Source organism: Accipiter gentilis, chromosome 30, assembly GCF_929443795.1.
Source record: "Accipiter gentilis chromosome 30, bAccGen1.1, whole genome shotgun sequence".
In the NCBI taxonomy this organism is placed as follows: Eukaryota; Metazoa; Chordata; class Aves; order Accipitriformes; family Accipitridae; genus Astur; species Astur gentilis.
In genome coordinates, this window is record NC_064909.1 from 3,600,832 (window position 1) to 3,618,275 (window position 17,444).

Here is a 17,444-nt window from a genome sequence, read left to right on the forward strand (position 1 = left end):
AAAAGCTGTGCCACTTCTGTACTCCTTTGACCCTTGGGTGGGGCAATTTATAAACTGGGGTTGCACGTGTCTTTGAAATAAGTTACCATTGTCGCTTTGCTTTCCAAAGGTAAAGAGGCTAATAAATTTTATGGCTGCTGAGTTATCAACTTGTTAAAATATAAAGGAAGAAAAAGAAGGGATTTTCTTTCTTCACAGCCTTACTGTCTAACAGACAGTGCTCCAGAATTATCAATTCATAGAGGCACTTATCATGAAGCTATTGTTAGGCCTGTTCCTTTGGTGGTTCTCCTCAGAAGGTAAGTTTTGAAAGGCCCTTCGAAAATTTGAGTTATACAGTATTTAGGAACCTATATTTTTAGTTGTTGCAAGGTGGGTGTATAGCAGGAGTCTTAAAAGCAGAATGAAGAAAATCTGTGAGTAAAACTGCGATTTTGCATGTAATTTTGGGTATGTTTGATCATCTTTGATAAAGATACTTGCATTGGTTTGCAGTGTTCTGGGGATGGACTGCATCTTAGGCAGGCTCTGAGGCTTTCTGATGAGGAAAACATCATCAAATAATTAGACTAACAGTGAGATCTGTCCCAAAATGGTGCAGGAATTCAAGCAAGGGACAGAGGCTTTCTCTGAATTCATATCTATGATCATCTTCTTTTCAGTGATAGAAGATTGTGTGAATGGGTTAGGCAGCATCCTGGCACTCAGGGCATCATTGTTCAGATTTCTGCAAATTTCAGGGTAGGGGGGAGCCTTTGTTCCCTACACTGGGTCTGTGAAGTCCACATTTGGTGCCAGATGCCAGATTTTTAGGTGCTCTAGGACTAAAAATGCTGTACATGTTTCGGCCTTTTTGGCTCTGTGCTTCAGCTCTCTGCCTGTAAGAAAGTAATGATAAATAGTAATAGTGCTTTACCTTAACAGTAGGCTGTGAGGATAAGTCTAGTCAGGTGTTTATAAGGTGCTCTGATAAATAACTAACTGTTAGGAGGCTTTGGTTGCTAAAAACAGAAGAAATGATCACACTTGAGCTTTTTAATTTGGGGAAAAAGATGTATAGTGACTGCAGTTCTTGTGAAAATGTGATTTGGGAAAAAATGTTGATTGATAGCAGCCTGTAAGAATTATTAGCTGAAACAGGTTAACTATGAGAGCAAGGGAGGAAGGAGTAGACTTTCTCCCAAATTTGGGGAAAATTGTCAGAAAAAGACTTTACTTTTTTTTGTGTGTGTGTGATGTTAAGAAAATTAAAAATACAAACTAGAATAATTAAATGGTAGAGTGAGAGAGTAACTAAGTAACTATAGTATTGGGAGCAGAAGGAGTTAAAAAAAATCGTCCTATGGAAAGCATAAATCCAAAGCAAACTAAGAAAACTAAAGAGGTTAAATTTTAATCAGCCAAGCCAAAAATGAATCAAAGGGAAACAATGAATCATTGTTGAAGGAATAAAAACTAATAAATCCTTTTTCAAATACATCTGAAACAGGGGGTCTGTAGGGCTGACTGATGTATACAAGAAAGCTGAAGCCCAACAGAAAAACTAAATTAATTTATTTTTAATATGGTGTGCTCTGCACAGGAGCTTAAAAAAGGCCTTGCCCTCGGAACCTTTCAGGACAGGGGACAAGCCAGGGAATGGTCAAATCCTTGAACAAATTGATAACATAGTAAAAGAACTGCCAGAATTAAATGATATACAGCCAAGAGGGTGAGCCAAGCAGAAATACTAACATGCCCATTGTATTAACTGTGGTGCAAACTATTTCTTGAATTAGTATTGGTGTCAGGATTGGAAGATGGCAAATGTGAAACCAGTTTTTCTAATGAGATCCATTTTAGGAGGATCTGGGGAACGGCAATAGTAGTTGTACAAAAGCAGTGAGGTTGTCTTCTGCACTAGGCAAATTGGTGAGAGCAGTCTAAAGAACAGAGTGAATTGACTCAGGGTAAACATGATATAACAGGGGAACTTCCCTGTGGAATTGATGAAGAAAATCCATGACAATGGGCACATGCCCATGGATTGATTATTCAGCTGGGATGTATTTGGATTTCCATGAATCTTTTGAGCAAGAATTCCACAGGAAGCTAAATGTTATGCTATAAGGGCGAAGGCACCTTTGTGGAACCCTGGTTAAAAGCTGGGGACTGAAGAATCAGATTGCAAACTTTCAAACCGTGAGAAGAGGGGAGAGTGAACCTGCAGAGGCTCATATTGATCTGCATTGGGATGTAGGCTCTCCACGTATTCAGAAGTGATCTGGTTAATGGGGCACACTAGTTTGCTGATACAAAACTATTCAGGATGCTCAGAATAATTAAAACTTGGAAGTAATATACATGGGGAAAAACTAGCTATGTGTGCACTATGGTGAACTGCTTGGTCACATAACAGCTGTCTGAAGATACCAGCTCAGTGTTAGCAACGGTCAAGAGAGACAAACAATTTCAGGAGTCAGGGAGAGAACAGCATAGAAAACACATTTCTGCTTCTGTGTATAGGTCCACAGTTCACCCACATCTTGACAGTTGTCTAGACATTTCATCTCAGAAAAGATGTGGAAAAACCTAGGAGTAGTATAAAGGGGAAGAGTCCTCAGACTTCTGAAACAACTTCTACGTGAGATCAAATAGACTGACTCTTCAGCCTGCAAGAAGGTTGGATAGGTAGATGATGAAGACATACAGACATATGCAAAAAAGTAAATTTTGTGGAAACAGGGGAATAACTGTTCTTTACAAGAACAACAAAGAAACAAATCAAGCTATTAATGAATGAGAAAGTACTTTTTTTTTCATCATGTAATTAAATGATGAAGCACCTTTGCCACAGGACTTGTGGGAGAAGCCAAAAGTGTGAAAGACTTAGAAAAAAAAATAGGCAAATTCATGGGAGAAAGGTCTTGGGGAGTTCTTCAACAGTAAGTAATTGCTTGCTCAGGGACACCAATAGCACAGATAGTTGGGAGGATAGAGCATGGAAGTATAACTATTTTCCTTATTCTTTCCCTAAGCGTCTGCATTTGGATGTTGTCAGAGGCAGAATCCCAGATTAGATGGACCTTCAGTCTAACATAGTACAGATGTTCTTAAATCTTTGAAATATCGAGAGGTCACTCCCTCCACCCCAACCCTCCAGTCCTGGAAACTAGGATTGGACCCTCTTTCTCCCTCAATGTAAGCTGCGGATCTGTTCTCAAATATAGTTGAAGTTAGTGTTAAAATTCTCACATATACTGAGTTTCTGCAACAGATTTGCATGATGTAAATGAGTCCCTCATTGTGTGTGCCTCCAGTATCTCAAACAGAGCTGGGGTTCTGGTTATTGTCCCCAGTAAAGCATCATCTAAAAACATGGATTGAACAAGCACAAACGTAAATAAAATGTCACACAGCAGCCAGGCAGCAACTGTCTCAACTTTCTACCAAGTACAGTAAAATAATACAAATTTGCAGATAGTTCATGGTTGAAACCCAAATGGGGAAAAACCCCCAAATGTATGGAAGTTGCTGACAGTTATTGAAGGTGGTCACATAGTGTGGCTCGTGAGACAGGCTGAGGTGGTCATGGGGAGCAGCAGTGGGTTTCTGCCACTGTGCTGACCACTGTGTGCACTGGTGACCATGTCCACTGGGGCTGCCCAGAGCCCCCTGCTCGTGCCGGGCATGTCACCTCCTTGCAGCATGAGCACGGTCAGCTGCCCTACACCCAAGCATATCTCGCCTGCTGGGCTGAGCTGGCTCTGCATTTATTCTCTCTGATGTCAAAAGAAATGTGTACAAGCAGATGTACACAGCAGGACTAAATGTTCCAGAAGTAGCTTCTGGATGTTAAAGGACAATTATTCAAAGTACAGCAAGATTTGTTATGAGATGTGCTGGATGCTGATGGCTTCAATGTGGCAAGCAGGGACAGCTGTGAGCATGCTTTGAAGTTCAGCTGAGGATCCAGACCCAGACTTCATGGCTACCTTTGTGGAGATTTTAGGATAACCCAAAATCTATGCGTATAAATCCAAGTGTATGCTCAAGGAAAGAGAATAATGTTTAGTGAAATAGCTACAGGCCTGACTTCTGGCACCACAGACTATTTCATCTGTCAACACTCTCTACTAAGAGAAAAAATTGCAGCTGTTTCTGTATCATTAGGGCAAACTCACAACAGTGGGATGTTGCTCTCTGTGGAAGATAGAATGTGAATTGCTCCTTTCTAAGGAATTCCACCTTGTACATGTTCAAATTACTCTAAATTTGGACAGAATAAGACGACAGTGATATATGAAATGTGCCGAAGAGGAAAATGGGTAGAAAAGGCCTGTGGAGGATGAGGTTGGTTGAGGAGATCCGCATGCAGTCCATCACCTGTGTCTATGGCTTAATTGTATTCCACTAATTTCAACAGATCTGACCTGCTTATAATAACTAAAAGCTTATTCTAGTATAGCAAAAACTAAGAAAATACATTTGGTTGTTGGGATGAGCCTCACCTTTGGAAAGCAGGGCAGAGGAGAAAGGTTGCTTCTCTCAGGAGCCTGTGATTTTAGGTATATTAAATCTTCTGAAGTGTTTTTCTAAGGTAAAAAGATAGCATAATTCATTCTTTTAATGTTTTTAAGGTAATGCAGATCATCTGGAAGAACAGGGGAAACTAAAGGTAAAGTATGAGTACAGCTTTATCTTTTTTTTTCTTTTTTTCAATACCTATCATCATCTCTCTGGCTGTTGCTTCCTCTGAGGCAGGCAGAAGAAGAGAAAATACAGCTTGGTGTGCTAAACTGTTTGATTCTGCAAAGAATAAATGCAAAGCAAATGACTCGGCAGTGTGATATTGTGGCTGCAAGACTACAGTACCTAATCAGGAAATAAAGGTTTCTCTGAGCAACGATTGTTATTAAGTTGCATATCCTGTACGTAGATTGATTGTCGTTAGCACTCGTACCTAGATGCTCTGTTGCTCTTTTAGAAACAGAAGATTAAACTCTTCCTTGCACTATAGTGGTGCAAAGTGTGTGCGCCATTGAAGTTCTCCACCTGGAGACTACAGGGTGCGTGGGGGCTGTGGTGGCCTTTGTTGCAATACAGATTTCGCCTTTACGTAGTAGTGATGGTCAGCTAGCCAAACGTGGTCACAGTGATGAAGGAAGCCCTAGCCAAGTCACCCTCTGGGGGGCGGGGGGGTTGTCTTTCATCTTTCTTTAAAGCAGCAGTTGTTGGGCCATACCTACAGTCAGAATGTAGAAGGGCATTAAATAATGTTCCTAGTAATACTGAGCTGTCTCTCATGCTGAGTGAATAACATCATTCACATCCTTGCCCCAAATGCAACTCTTTCCCCCCCCCTTTAGTGCTTTCTGTGATCACCTGGGAATTTTGCCAGTTGCCAAGGACCTAGAATTGGTTCACTCTGCCATTCCTGTCGCATATTGGAGATGTAGCTTTTTGTTGCGTCTGTTGGGTGCCCCTTGGCATGCAAAGATGTGTGCAGTAGCTGTCCTTATGATCTTTTCCAGATTAAGCACTCGCTATTTGCAGCAGTGGATGTAACAGGTTGTATTCAGCGCATTTCTTTGCTTAGGCCCAGTTCTGTGGCAATCAGTAAGAAAATTGAGCAAAAAGTTGCAAGTTTTGGAAGAGTGGATTGGAAAATGCAGCTGTCCAGATCTGTGTTCCCTTTCATTTCTAGCAGAGGTGTAATTGCTCTTTAAAATTGCTGTTACATGAGTAAGAGCTTGGTACTGTGTAAGAATGGAGCCCATAGGACTCCTCCTTCCACAAATTTCCTTGTTAGATCAAAGCAACCAACCATATTTATTTATGTCACAGGCTCTAAGAAGCTTCAGGTTTTCATGTGAGCAGGCGATATTACCTGAGACCCCTTCATCTTCAGGTTTGTGTTTTATATTATCCTTGTAGAGGTTTTCCTTCCCAAAATTATTTGAGAATGGGCCGGGGGAGAAATCAGCTGTTTGAGGGGATGCATATATATGGGATGTGACTGAAGTGGAAGTAGGCTCTACAAACTACTCAGTTTTTTTGTTCTATTTGTAATTACTTTTCTACCTTAGTTTATTCAGTTGCTAATTGAGGATGCCACTATTACTTAAATCATTCACAGTAGTATTTTGTGATCTCTTCTTGCTTGGTGGTTGATGATTTCAGTGCATCTAAGCACCCAAAGTATTTACTGAACACTTGAGTAAAATTTCTTATCCTTTCTGACTGATTTAAAACTGCCAGTGGGAAGGATCAGTATAGACTTGTTAGGTATTAATCAATTTTGTTATGTTTTAGTATACTGGTGAATGTAATTTTCTTTCAAGGTTACTACTCTCTTTTAACCTCAAGTCTTTCACTTTTCTGCAGTTCATGCTCTGAGACCAGCTGACATTAAAACAGTCACTGCAATAGGAAGTTTGCGAAGAGTAAGTACAAGTGGGAAACGTGCTGAGCGTGACCCATTTCCTCCACTGTGATGATGAAGTGAGCTGATGATGTAGTTTGAGGTCCCAGTTAGGGCGTTCAGGACTTGAATCTTTCCACAAGCATCAAAGGCTTCTGGTGAAAAATGACTGGAAATACCTGCTGTTCAGTGTTCCAGTATACCCTGAGTCTAAAAGACAGCCAGATAACTTCGTGCAGGAGGAAATGTGATCACAGTGCTCTTGCACAGAACCGTGATATTTGATTAGACTGCTTGGGTTTTCCTAACAATAAGCATAGTTGATCGAATAACTGGAAGAAGAAGCTGGGAAAATTCAAACTGGAAAGAAGTACAATTTTGGTGATCACCTTTAGGACAAATTATTGAGAAATGCAGTAGATTTTCCATGCTGTTGAAGTGTTTTCTGTAGAGAGTGGTTTCCTGTCTAGAAGGCAGAAGCTCTAGAAGAATCACAAAGATATAATTCTGATGTATAAATCACTAGGTAAAGTTCTCCTGCCTGTTCTAATACAGTCAGATTTGGATGATCTTTACTTAATAGTTGGAAGTGAATACCTGAAATAGATTTGAGGGCCAGTTAAAAGCATTTCATGACAATTCTCAAGCTTTGAGGAAGTGTAGAAATGCATGTTGGGCAAAAGTTGATAGCCATTGCAGGGTCTACAGCTGCAAAGAAATGGGGGAGATTCTCCCTCATCATGAAACAACTTTCAAATTTGAGGTGGTATTCATCAAGACATCATAATTTTATCTGAGATGAAAGCTTTCCATTAGAAAATCAGCACTCAGGGACACCTTGTGAGTACTTCCCTCTCTGGAAGAAAATAATTGTCCTAAATGCAAAGGTGCTTCACCCATATCAGATGCATGGCCCTTTAGAGCAAGTCTTTTTTGTGCTAATGTCTTTGTTGCTTGTGGGTGGTGCCATAGAAAAACATAAATCATCTTTTTTAAAGGAATGTCTGCTTTCCTAGAGCAAACATCTCTGTTGCCGTCTCCTCCTCAGACTCTCTGAAATCAGTGAAGTTCCTCTGTTTATGTTAAGAGTTTTTTTTACAGCCACCATACTGGCTGAGAGCCATCCATGTAAATTACCTAAATGACTTCAGGTCGTGTCCCTTGTTGAAAAGTAGTAGATCCAGAGAAATTTGGTTTAGAACAGCATTTCATTTGACTGAATTTGAATTAAACTAGTCAAATTTTATTTTAAGTCATATGTAATAAATTCATTAATGAAAGCAGTAACTAAGAAATCATTACCAGACTATAAAAATAAGCTGTAATAAGGAAGCTCTGAAAAGTAATTTAAGTCGGTGAGTAACTACAACACAATGGAGAAGAGTACATAGAAAACAATGCTATCTATAACAGGAGTGGAATACAGTAGGGGAAGAGCATGTGTAAAGCTAGTTTACCCTTTGCTTAATGCTATTGTTATTGCTTGCTTGTTCACAGACACCAGGAGCTGATGTACATCATGAGGATTTACTCCAAAGGTAGCAATGAATTGTTAGCATTTATAAGTGTCATGATACTAATTTATACAGTATCACAGTGCAGGAATTAGTCCCAAGCAATTCTTATTATTGTTTACTAGAGAGGAGGAGAAAGCCTATATAAAATATAAAGGATTTTGAGACACTGGATCCTTCCCAATCCTTAGCTAACAGAAATTCTTTGTACTTATGCAAGATATAGAACTACCTTAAGGTTGCAATAACCTTGATTAAGAATCATTGCTACATGATGAATCCCAGGTAGTAAATATCATCATCCACTAGTTAGAGACCAGAAAGCAGGGATTTATTAAAGCAAAGAAAGAACCCAGTAGTCCTGATATCCTGTCCTCTGCCTGAATGATTCCCAGTGCTTCATGGACAAGCCTTACCCCATTTTCTTCTTTCATGCCCCCTTAGCGGGTCTAAATCAGTGAGTGAACATATGGCTAAACCTTGTAGATGCAAATCCGTGTAGCTCTTTTGAGTCATAGCATTCCAGCTGAGGACTTGGCCCCACACAAACAAACTTTAAAAGACTAATTTTTTTAAATGGTTGCACAAACATCTGTGTCTACTTATATGTGGGTGCATACAGAGAAGTCCCTGCATTACCTGTATATATGCATAAGCACAATTACTGCAACGTGCAGGGTGTACAGAGACACAAAAAATTGGGATCTAAGACTGTGTTCTTACTCAGCAGTAGCTGATGACATGATGGTTTGGGGGAAAGAAAGGCCCCATTCTTAATTTCAGCAGCTGCCATGAATACACACTCTGAGCTGTAGAGTAGCTAATAAGAAATTGAGGCTGTGCTGTAATATAATTTTTCTTTGAGAAACAGAGTAACAGCAACTTCCTGTTTTCTCTCCCCTTTCTATAGCACAGGAAAGAGCATCCTTGAAGTAAGCGTGGAAACTTTAGCAGGTGCGTCTTGCTGTCACACTGAAACTTGAGCAAATTGGTTGAACAGCATGCTGGTAGGAGCTCCTGGGCTTTGCTGGGCTGCAGAGCAGGTGCAGCAGAAGCACACTGCGGGGGTGTAAGGGAAGCCTGAGGGACGGTGTACTTGGGGAACATGGGTACAGCCAGGCTGGGTTATCTGTGCTGGCTTTAAAGAGACTGTCCGGGTAGACAAATAGTGGTGAAGAAGGGGTGCCGCAGACTGCTGCAAGAGCCTTGCATCCCCAACGGGGATTTTTGGGCTGCTACTACTACCTATGCCAGTTGCTGCTGGCGTGTGCTTGCTGCCCATGCTAGCCCAGTGAAATCTTGTGTGGGTTTTCCTGTCTAGTACTCTTTCCACTGCCATGTGTCAGGATTTACACTGGGGCTGCCATAGATGCACCACATATATAAATTCATCTATCAGCTGTTTCCAGCTGGCTCTGAAGGCAGCCTTTTCTTGCTTGAAGGGTGTTGCAAGTAAAACCTTCAGGTCCACTGAAATGCTGAGTTGAGTAGTGGATAGCTCCAGGGTCCTCCCCTCCAAATCTTCTTCCTAGTGTCTTAATGTCACCTCCATTTCCCTGTGAAAGGGGTTTAAAACCTGGCAACTCCTCAGCACTTCAGGAGGCTGTCTCTGGGTAGCCCTTCCCGCAGCTTCATTTCTACGGCTGCCTGTATTTAAATCTGCCTACACTACTTGTGGCTGACATGAGAGATGGGGCTGGGGGTTTCTGACCTGAGTGTGGAGGCAAATTTGGATGGCAAACCTCCACTTCAGAAGGTGAGGAGCAAAACCAGCAAAACCAGCTGCAGAAGGGCTTGGGCATATCTCTCATGCCTGCCAAGAGATTCTCAGACTTTACGTTTTCTGGCTGTTCTGTTGTGTTTATAATGAAACGACAGAGTACCAGTCCCTTGTATGCAGAAATCACCTAACCTATGTATGTCATTCAGCTCTCATTAGCAGTTTTAATCCCTCGGTCCTACACCTGTCTCCTCTGCCTGGCACAAAGGGAGCAGCATCAGACAGCCAAGCCATGTAAGTCTGAGGGGTTTTTGGCTGGGCAGTTGACTTACAGGTGGCAAGGTGGAGGATGGAAGCCTTTGGTGCTGGAGCTCTTCACTGGACACAGAGTATGTTCAGTACTGGCAGAGGCTACACAGACATTCCAGGGACAGACCCTGCCAGTGTGGCTCAATTGCCACCTCTCAGAAGCACAAGGAACAAAGCCCACTGTGCGCTTTGGAGTCTGGATCACCTGACTTAACATCAGGTCTCCCTTTTTATAGCTGCAAAACAAAATTTTTTGGCTCAAATAGAATTAGAGGTGTGCCTACCAAGCTGTGTCTGCTGTTTTCATCTAAGTGCACATGTCTGAAAGTGAGATGCCTGAATATGAGCTAATTGCCCCAGGCTCTCTGTGTAGCACAGACAAGTGTCTAATCTTAACACGTTTAGGAGATAAAAGCTTAATTCCACCTGAAGCCTCAAATGTTGTTTGATTTAATGGTAAAAATCAGCCAAAGCTTTACCATTACTGATGCCTTCATAGTTTCTCTTTTCCTTTCTGCTTTTCAGAGACCTCCTGCATCAAGCTGAAGAAATAGTGAAGCTCATGAAAGAGAATCAGGTTTGTTTGAAGCACAGGACAATTCAGAGAGCTTGGTGTTGAAGCAGAAAAAGGGAGAAATGTGATTAAATGCTTTAAACAGCATTCAAAAATTGCTTCAAAATAGAAAATGCCATTTCTTGAGGTTAATGGACTTTGGTCTTTCTCTTGTAAATAAGAATAAACTCTCTACCTTTCAAGTAGAGAGTTTTGTTCTGGAAAGTATCTCACCTGGTTTACGTTTGTCAGAGTGGATGAAGAACTTGGTAGGGAAGCCAATATGTTTGTTTTCTATTGGTTAAGGATGCGAGACATCTGCTAGCTACAGTCCGTAACTGTGCCAGTGTTTCTGAGAAAGTAACTCTCAGTATTTGTCTCTTCAGTTTCCTCTTGGTCTTTTAGGATCATATTTTCAAAAAGGACAGTAAACATCTAGATATGCTTCAGTTGATGTCAGTGGTTGATGCTGCTGAGAGCTTGAATTATCACTCATAGCTGAGTGCTTTGTAAATCCCATCCTGGAGTTTTATCCATTAATTTTTCTTTTATTCTTAACCCCGAGGCATGTTGTTTTGTATATTGGTCTTGACATAATGGGAAAATGTGATTGCCAAGGCGATTCCGCTGTTGCCTCTTTGCTCTACAGGGAGCCCATCAGACTGTTTGTACATGGATTTAGCATACGTTTTCGTGGAACTAAGTGGTTCCAACCAATACTCTTCAGGATTGACAAGAACCGCCTGAAAAACATAGCACAGCTGAGCACAGCTCTAGCTCTCAGATTTTTGCTCCAGTCTTCATCCCACTAGTGTCACCCAACCTCAGCAGTTCAGGAACATTAATCCTGTCAGCAAGCTGCAACAGTGATGGAAAGAAGCAGCATCAAGCTCTGTGCTAAGCTGTGTATGCCCATCTTCTCCAATAGACTTTCCAATGGCAGCAGCAATTTCTGGCTCTATCCTGAGCTTTTTATAGGTGTGTGTTCAGCTTTAATTGCAGCATTTACTGCCTAACCATCCATTTACTGTCTCCTCTAGGGAAAAGCTGGATGGCTTATCAAATGGAAGTGATTAGGATGGCCATGGCTGGGCCATGGCTACTGCTTCTTCTTGCTGATTTAAAACCATAGCAAATCTTGTGTGAGAAAGAAAAATAGCAAATAGGTCTCTTATTACCCTATTCCTTCAATTTATTTTTTTTCTCCCAGATGATGGACTTCCAAAATGACTGGAAATTGATCACAGTTTTTTTTAGTGCTGAAACTCCATGTTCTTCCTGTGCCTCCACAGAACCGGTAAGCTTTTCATGGGGTGGTTTAGTAGTCAAGGCAGGTGGTTGAGATGCTTTCTCAAACTCTGTTCTCCTGTGAACCAAAGGAGTGCTAGTTCTGGGATGTTGGAATGATTCTATCCAGTGATGTAAGCTCCTGGCACACAATGTGTTTTGTATTTCTAAACATCTGCACTTAATTTGTGATCCCATGTCTGAGATGCCTTAGCAGAACAACACTTTTCCACCTTCAAGTCTAAAGATACATTTCTTCCCCATCCCTGTCTTTTTTTTTATATGTTGTCTAATTATAGGCAGTTAAATTACAAGACTACTTCCATGTTTTTTTTCTTGATGCTAGCTAAGACTGAATCCAGGATATAGCGCTCATTGGTAACCCTTCAGTACACAGCTCAACACGCAGGGTTTGTGACTTTTGGCAAATTGATAACTGTTTTTTCTACTAGTTTTGACGGCATTTCTCATCTCATTTACAGAAGAACTGCATATTGGACAACCTGGAAAAACTTAAAGCTGTCTTGGACTTTTTGTATAAAAAGGTAGGATTTATCCATCAACATTGAATACCTGAATCCTTTGCTGATTTTTCCAGTCTCCCTCCCCTACTGGACTACAGCTTGTATCACTGTTCAAGTGACTTAGAATACCAATCTCATTGGCTCCAATCCACTGGCTCTGTTCATTGTCACTAAGTGTTTTATTCATGCTTTTAAAAAGCTGATGCGTGCAAACAGAAAGGATGGACAAGAAACTGCTTCATTTTGCAACACAAGCTGATGTACCACTCAGTCTTTGGTTTTTTTAAGTGATTTCTATGAAAAATGGAGTATATCTGTCTAGATCTGAAAGTCATTCATGTTTAACAGGCCTGTTTGTGAAAATAACTGATATCTAATTACTGGATGTGTGGAGCTACCTACGCAGTGTACAGGCTGCTAATTACCTGGTGATGACTTTTACAAACCAGAGGAAATACCCATTAAAAATATGTATAATGGATCTTTTTTCCTATTTTGTGTTCATTTTAAGATCTCAGCATTTCTAAAAGTTTTCTAGCTGGCTGCACTAAGAATTATCTGCTTATCTAGGGTGGTTTCTGGGAAATGCTCTGCACTGTGTCTTAGTCTACTAATGCATAGCAGACTAGATGCAGATGTATCACTATTAGAGCAGGCTATTAACTGTTTATCTGAAATATTTTAATAGCATCTTCTAAGAATTTTGTTTTGCTGGTTTGAAGGCCTAAAGGGTGTTCTAAACCTGCTACAGTTCAATTGCATCTGGCCACAACCACTCATTTTTCTCAGACTGCCTTCAACAAATGTTGTGCATGGGTGAAGTTCCACCCATGCATTCTCTTCAGATTCTCCCCACTATTATTTCCAGAATCTGTTTATGTGCACTTGTAAAAGTGAAATATCATTATGTAAATGGAAAACTGCTTTCTGCTTGGGGGAGAGGTGAGGTGGGATGCACGAGAACTTGTGCTATTGTACAGGGCTTTTCAGCCCCAGGTTTGCATTGGTATGTTGCCACAAAAACGGTAGTTCCTAGGTCATTTGAGTTCAATTTAGTTGGCTGGTGGCTAATTCGGTTATGTAAAATGAATAGCTGGGTCTCAGTCAAGAAGTCACAGTCACAAGTACTTCATGAATTATGATCAACATTATTCTAGATGGCAGGTATAGGAGTAGAGTTCAGGACAGAATTGGCAAAGACTTAGATCATTGATTTTATGTAGGCAGAATCCCAGGCCAGAAGTAACACATGTGAAGCTGTAGATGTAATTTACCATTATCGCTACTTGCTGATCTTTAATTGCAAATATAACATGATTAATTTTCACTTTATTACTGCAGATTCCCAGGGCCTTTATAAACCTGGTGGATTCCACTGAGCTCACGACTTCCTCTCTTGCATGTCAAGGTTACAATAATGTCAGGTAACAGAGATTTCTTTAAATTGTTGACACTGTCTCCTGCTAGTGTTCAGACACATAACAATGTACACATATTGACTTTATAACACAGGTAGAGTCTTCTGAACTGTTTTTCTGCCCTAAATACAAAGCATGTCAAAGATTTTAGGTCTCTACTTTGTTTCTGCTAAACTCTGTCTGCAAGGTGTATTTTTACCAGGAAGAGTAGGTGCTTTTAATCCTGCCAAGTTGGATAGCATATGTTTAAATATTAGGTCAGAAAATATTGGGGGAAAAGCCTTGACACTGTACAAGCACTGTTCAGCAACAACCAAAGCATTGGTGTGTTATCAACAGTTTTAGCCACAAATCCAAAACACAGCACCATATGGGCTGCTATGAAGAAAGCTAACTCCATCCCAGCCAGACCCAGTACTGTGATTGTGGTCACAAGACTGCACAGTCTACCTATCCCCAGCTCTTTAGTCAGTGCTACTTCTGCCCTGCAGCTCTCAAGCCAAAAACTCTGAAGGCTCTTTAAAGGTTTAAGTTTCTAGGTATCGATGTTCATAAAAGGAATAACTGGTCTTAAAGCATATTTTTAGGCTATGTGAAAGCTACTACTCAGGCTTAGGGTATGGTAGGATGGAGAATATCCAACTTGTCAGTTCCTTATGGTAACTGCATCCCTAGATGCTTTCATCCATCTCCCTTTCTCAGTACATTGTAAAAAAATGTGAGTAGCTTATGTCTCAATTTAGTATGCAGTAGGAGTGTGCACATGGACAGTTATGATGGAGTAGTTTACAGCTGATGAGATTACACTCCATCTTACTCCACAGTAATTTTTTTCCTGTGCTCATGGCATAACACACCATATGTACTAATATAGTAATCCTGGCTTGTTTCAGAAGCTTTGCATGTATACAACCCAGGAAACATTCCATCAGTCCAGGAAGGGGTCTGGCTACTGCATAACCATGTGTTTAACAACAGGTATAAGAAGAGGAGAAGCTTTCCTTGTCAAAAGCAACTGCATGGAGCATTCTAGCTTATTTGTCCTGCACAGGCACTAAGGGGAAAAATATGAGACAGGTAGTTAAGAGGTGGAAAAGATGGATTGAGGAATATGGGCCTTGCCATATACTGAAGGCTTTAAAAAACAAAATTAAATAGATCTTATTTTTTTCCCCTCACACACTAAAAGTAGTGTAAGAACCCCATTTTTAGGCATGTAACTATTTTCATATATTTTATGAGGTTCTTCTGTTAGGCTTGGGTAAGATTCTGGTCCTGTGTTCATATTTCTTTCACTCAGTGGCAACGGTAAAAGCACTTTAACAGAAAACTCCCATTTAATAGGATTAGCTAGAGTTCTGTGAAAATGAGAGAGAATCTGATCCTGACAGGTACTTATTGCTTACATCTGCAAACCCCACAAAAAATTTTTCTCAGATTCCAGTCCATCCAGGCATTTTCAACTGAGTATACCTTTGCTGGAACCATACTAATCTTAAATGTATCTTATATTGTTCCTACCTACAGCTTTGGGAAGTCTGAGTTCTCCAACTAGCTGCAGAAATATGCAGTATGTACATGTTACCTTGCAGGTCACAAATTTCGCTGAGATTGGTTAGCTGCCTGACAGTCCCTGGCTATCCTTTAGCATATATAAACTTTTGCAGCATTGAGCTTCCATCCACATTTCTAGATTCAGGTCTTGTTCTCAGATACAAAGGCAAAAGTTCTCCTGGAAGTATCTTGAGTGTGTTCAATTTTCCTATGTGACTATAGAGAGGGAAATATCTGAAAACTAGTGCAGCCGCTATTTTAAGGCTGAGCATGCTGCTAGCTTGTGAGACCATGTGCTAATCCAGGTCTGGCATACTTGTTATCTGAATAGGCTTTCAAATTAAGCAGCAATCCAAAGCTCTGGATGTGGAAATATATATCATTCTATGTTTATAACAAAAATTAGGATGTTCCATGTAGCTTTCTCAATATATGCAACAATTTAGTCTTCGATGTATGCTTAAAAGAGTTTGTGCTATCTGTCTTGTTTATCAAAAGTTCAGAATGTCTTTCATGTTTTTCATTCTTTTCTGCAGCAATCCAGGCAGGAATCAGTGCAATTGTTTTGGTGAATGCTCCACATTAGATGATAACATATTGAGGTGGTCCTATCAGGTATGGCATCTTCCGTGTTGTTTTGCTCTCATATTACTAGACACGTCAATTCATTTTCCAGATTGGACTGAAGTGAGGAGTTAAGGGAGGAATAGTAGTGAGGAAGTTGAGTAACAGCCTTTTTACTACATGTCCACAGCAATCTTGAGCCCATTTCTTACATGAGGAACACTGGACATAAGTTGTCTCTATACCGGAGTGATTTTAGTGTCTCTTGAAGTTTCTAATGAATATATAGCTTTTGGCAACCTAGAATTTGTCATATCCCATCAGAGAAATGATCCATCTTGTCCAATAACTTTCCACATGATTTAGAAGAGGGGAAAATTTCTGTTAAGACAAAGATAGTTGTGCTGGAATTCCTTTTAGAAATGACAGGGAGGCAACAAGCATTTCATTGCCTTGCTAAGCTTGCTGCTCTTTCAGAGAAAATTATGGTAAATCAGTGTAGCTTTCTCACAGCTACAAGGAGTTTCCAATTATTGTGTAAGATGATTTCATTAAATTACTCTCTTCATTCTGGATTACAGAATATTTTTATTGTGATTTATTAGGGATGGGGATAATCTTACTTCACTTTAAGCCCTGACAAATTGTACATATATTACACTCTCTACCTGATAATACTCATCTGATTAAATGATTGTCTCTTCAGGATGCTTGGGAAAAACTGCTGGAGTCTGAGAGGTTTGATCAAAACGATGACTTCACTGTCATTCTTCAGCCTTATCTCCAAGAAAGAAATCTGCTGCTTAGACTGGTGAGTAAACTCGAGTTGCTCCATTGTTTCTGGATTGTATCTGCTGAGATTGAGTGCAATATTCAGCTGGCTCTTTTGTGTCTAGGCTGTGTGTAATGCTAGAAGACAAGGGCAGTCAGGCACATGCAGAACACACCTCAGGATCAGACACAAAGGTCCTCAGAGTGGAGCTTGCTTCAAACAGTATCAGTCAGAGATCCTGTGTTTTTTTGAATGCTATGTTCCTGGAGAAATCAAGTCATGGAACCTCTGTGGATTAGGTCACGAGTGTCTGGAAATTGTCAGTGCTGCTAATTTTTCCATATCTTTGTAGTCATCAGCATATTCACCCCTGATTATGCTCATGTGTTTTTGGCAACAAAGGCAAAAAGTGGGTAAGAAGTATTTAAGAGTGGGTAGGTGGAAAAAAAGATAAAGGTTTTGTAAACTGTGTCGGAAAGTAGACTTACCTCCCTGCAATGAGACTAATGCAGTCTGGGAACCTGGGAATGAATTTTGTCCAGATTTTGTATCTGGTATAGCCAGTGGGGAATGAATATAGATAGGGCTGCCTAGGATGTCAGACATGATTTTGCCAAAAGTGATCTTTAAAGGGAAGTTCAAAGGTCAGGGTTGTCTGAGACCTGGCAGTGAAGAGGGAAAATATTACTTCCTAGATAATGGTTCACACAGAGCAAGGTATCAAAATCCAACACATAACATTAAGTGGTTATGTGTAAAACAGGTTGATGGTGACTCATGGTCTGGTTCCTGGGCATCATAACAGCTCCTTGAATTTGTGGTAATT

The 17,444-nt window shown here is 40.5% G+C and overlaps 1 protein-coding gene across 1 annotated transcript in view; it reads left to right on the forward strand.

Annotated features, from left to right (window-relative positions):
• Positions 1–253: 253 nt before the first annotated feature.
• PLB1 (phospholipase B1) overlaps positions 254–17,444 on the forward strand; it is an 83,165-nt gene continuing 65,974 nt past the window's right edge. Inside the window, exons 1-13 of the mRNA XM_049833702.1 lie at positions 254–299; positions 4,620–4,657; positions 5,827–5,890; positions 6,367–6,425; positions 7,901–7,941; positions 8,828–8,871; positions 9,847–9,931; positions 10,472–10,523; positions 11,710–11,796; positions 12,269–12,331; positions 13,652–13,734; positions 15,819–15,897; positions 16,553–16,657. Coding sequence (XP_049689659.1) covers positions 254–299; positions 4,620–4,657; positions 5,827–5,890; positions 6,367–6,425; positions 7,901–7,941; positions 8,828–8,871; positions 9,847–9,931; positions 10,472–10,523; positions 11,710–11,796; positions 12,269–12,331; positions 13,652–13,734; positions 15,819–15,897; positions 16,553–16,657 — 846 coding nt within the window. The remainder of the gene's footprint in view (positions 300–4,619; positions 4,658–5,826; positions 5,891–6,366; positions 6,426–7,900; positions 7,942–8,827; positions 8,872–9,846; positions 9,932–10,471; positions 10,524–11,709; positions 11,797–12,268; positions 12,332–13,651; positions 13,735–15,818; positions 15,898–16,552; positions 16,658–17,444) is intronic.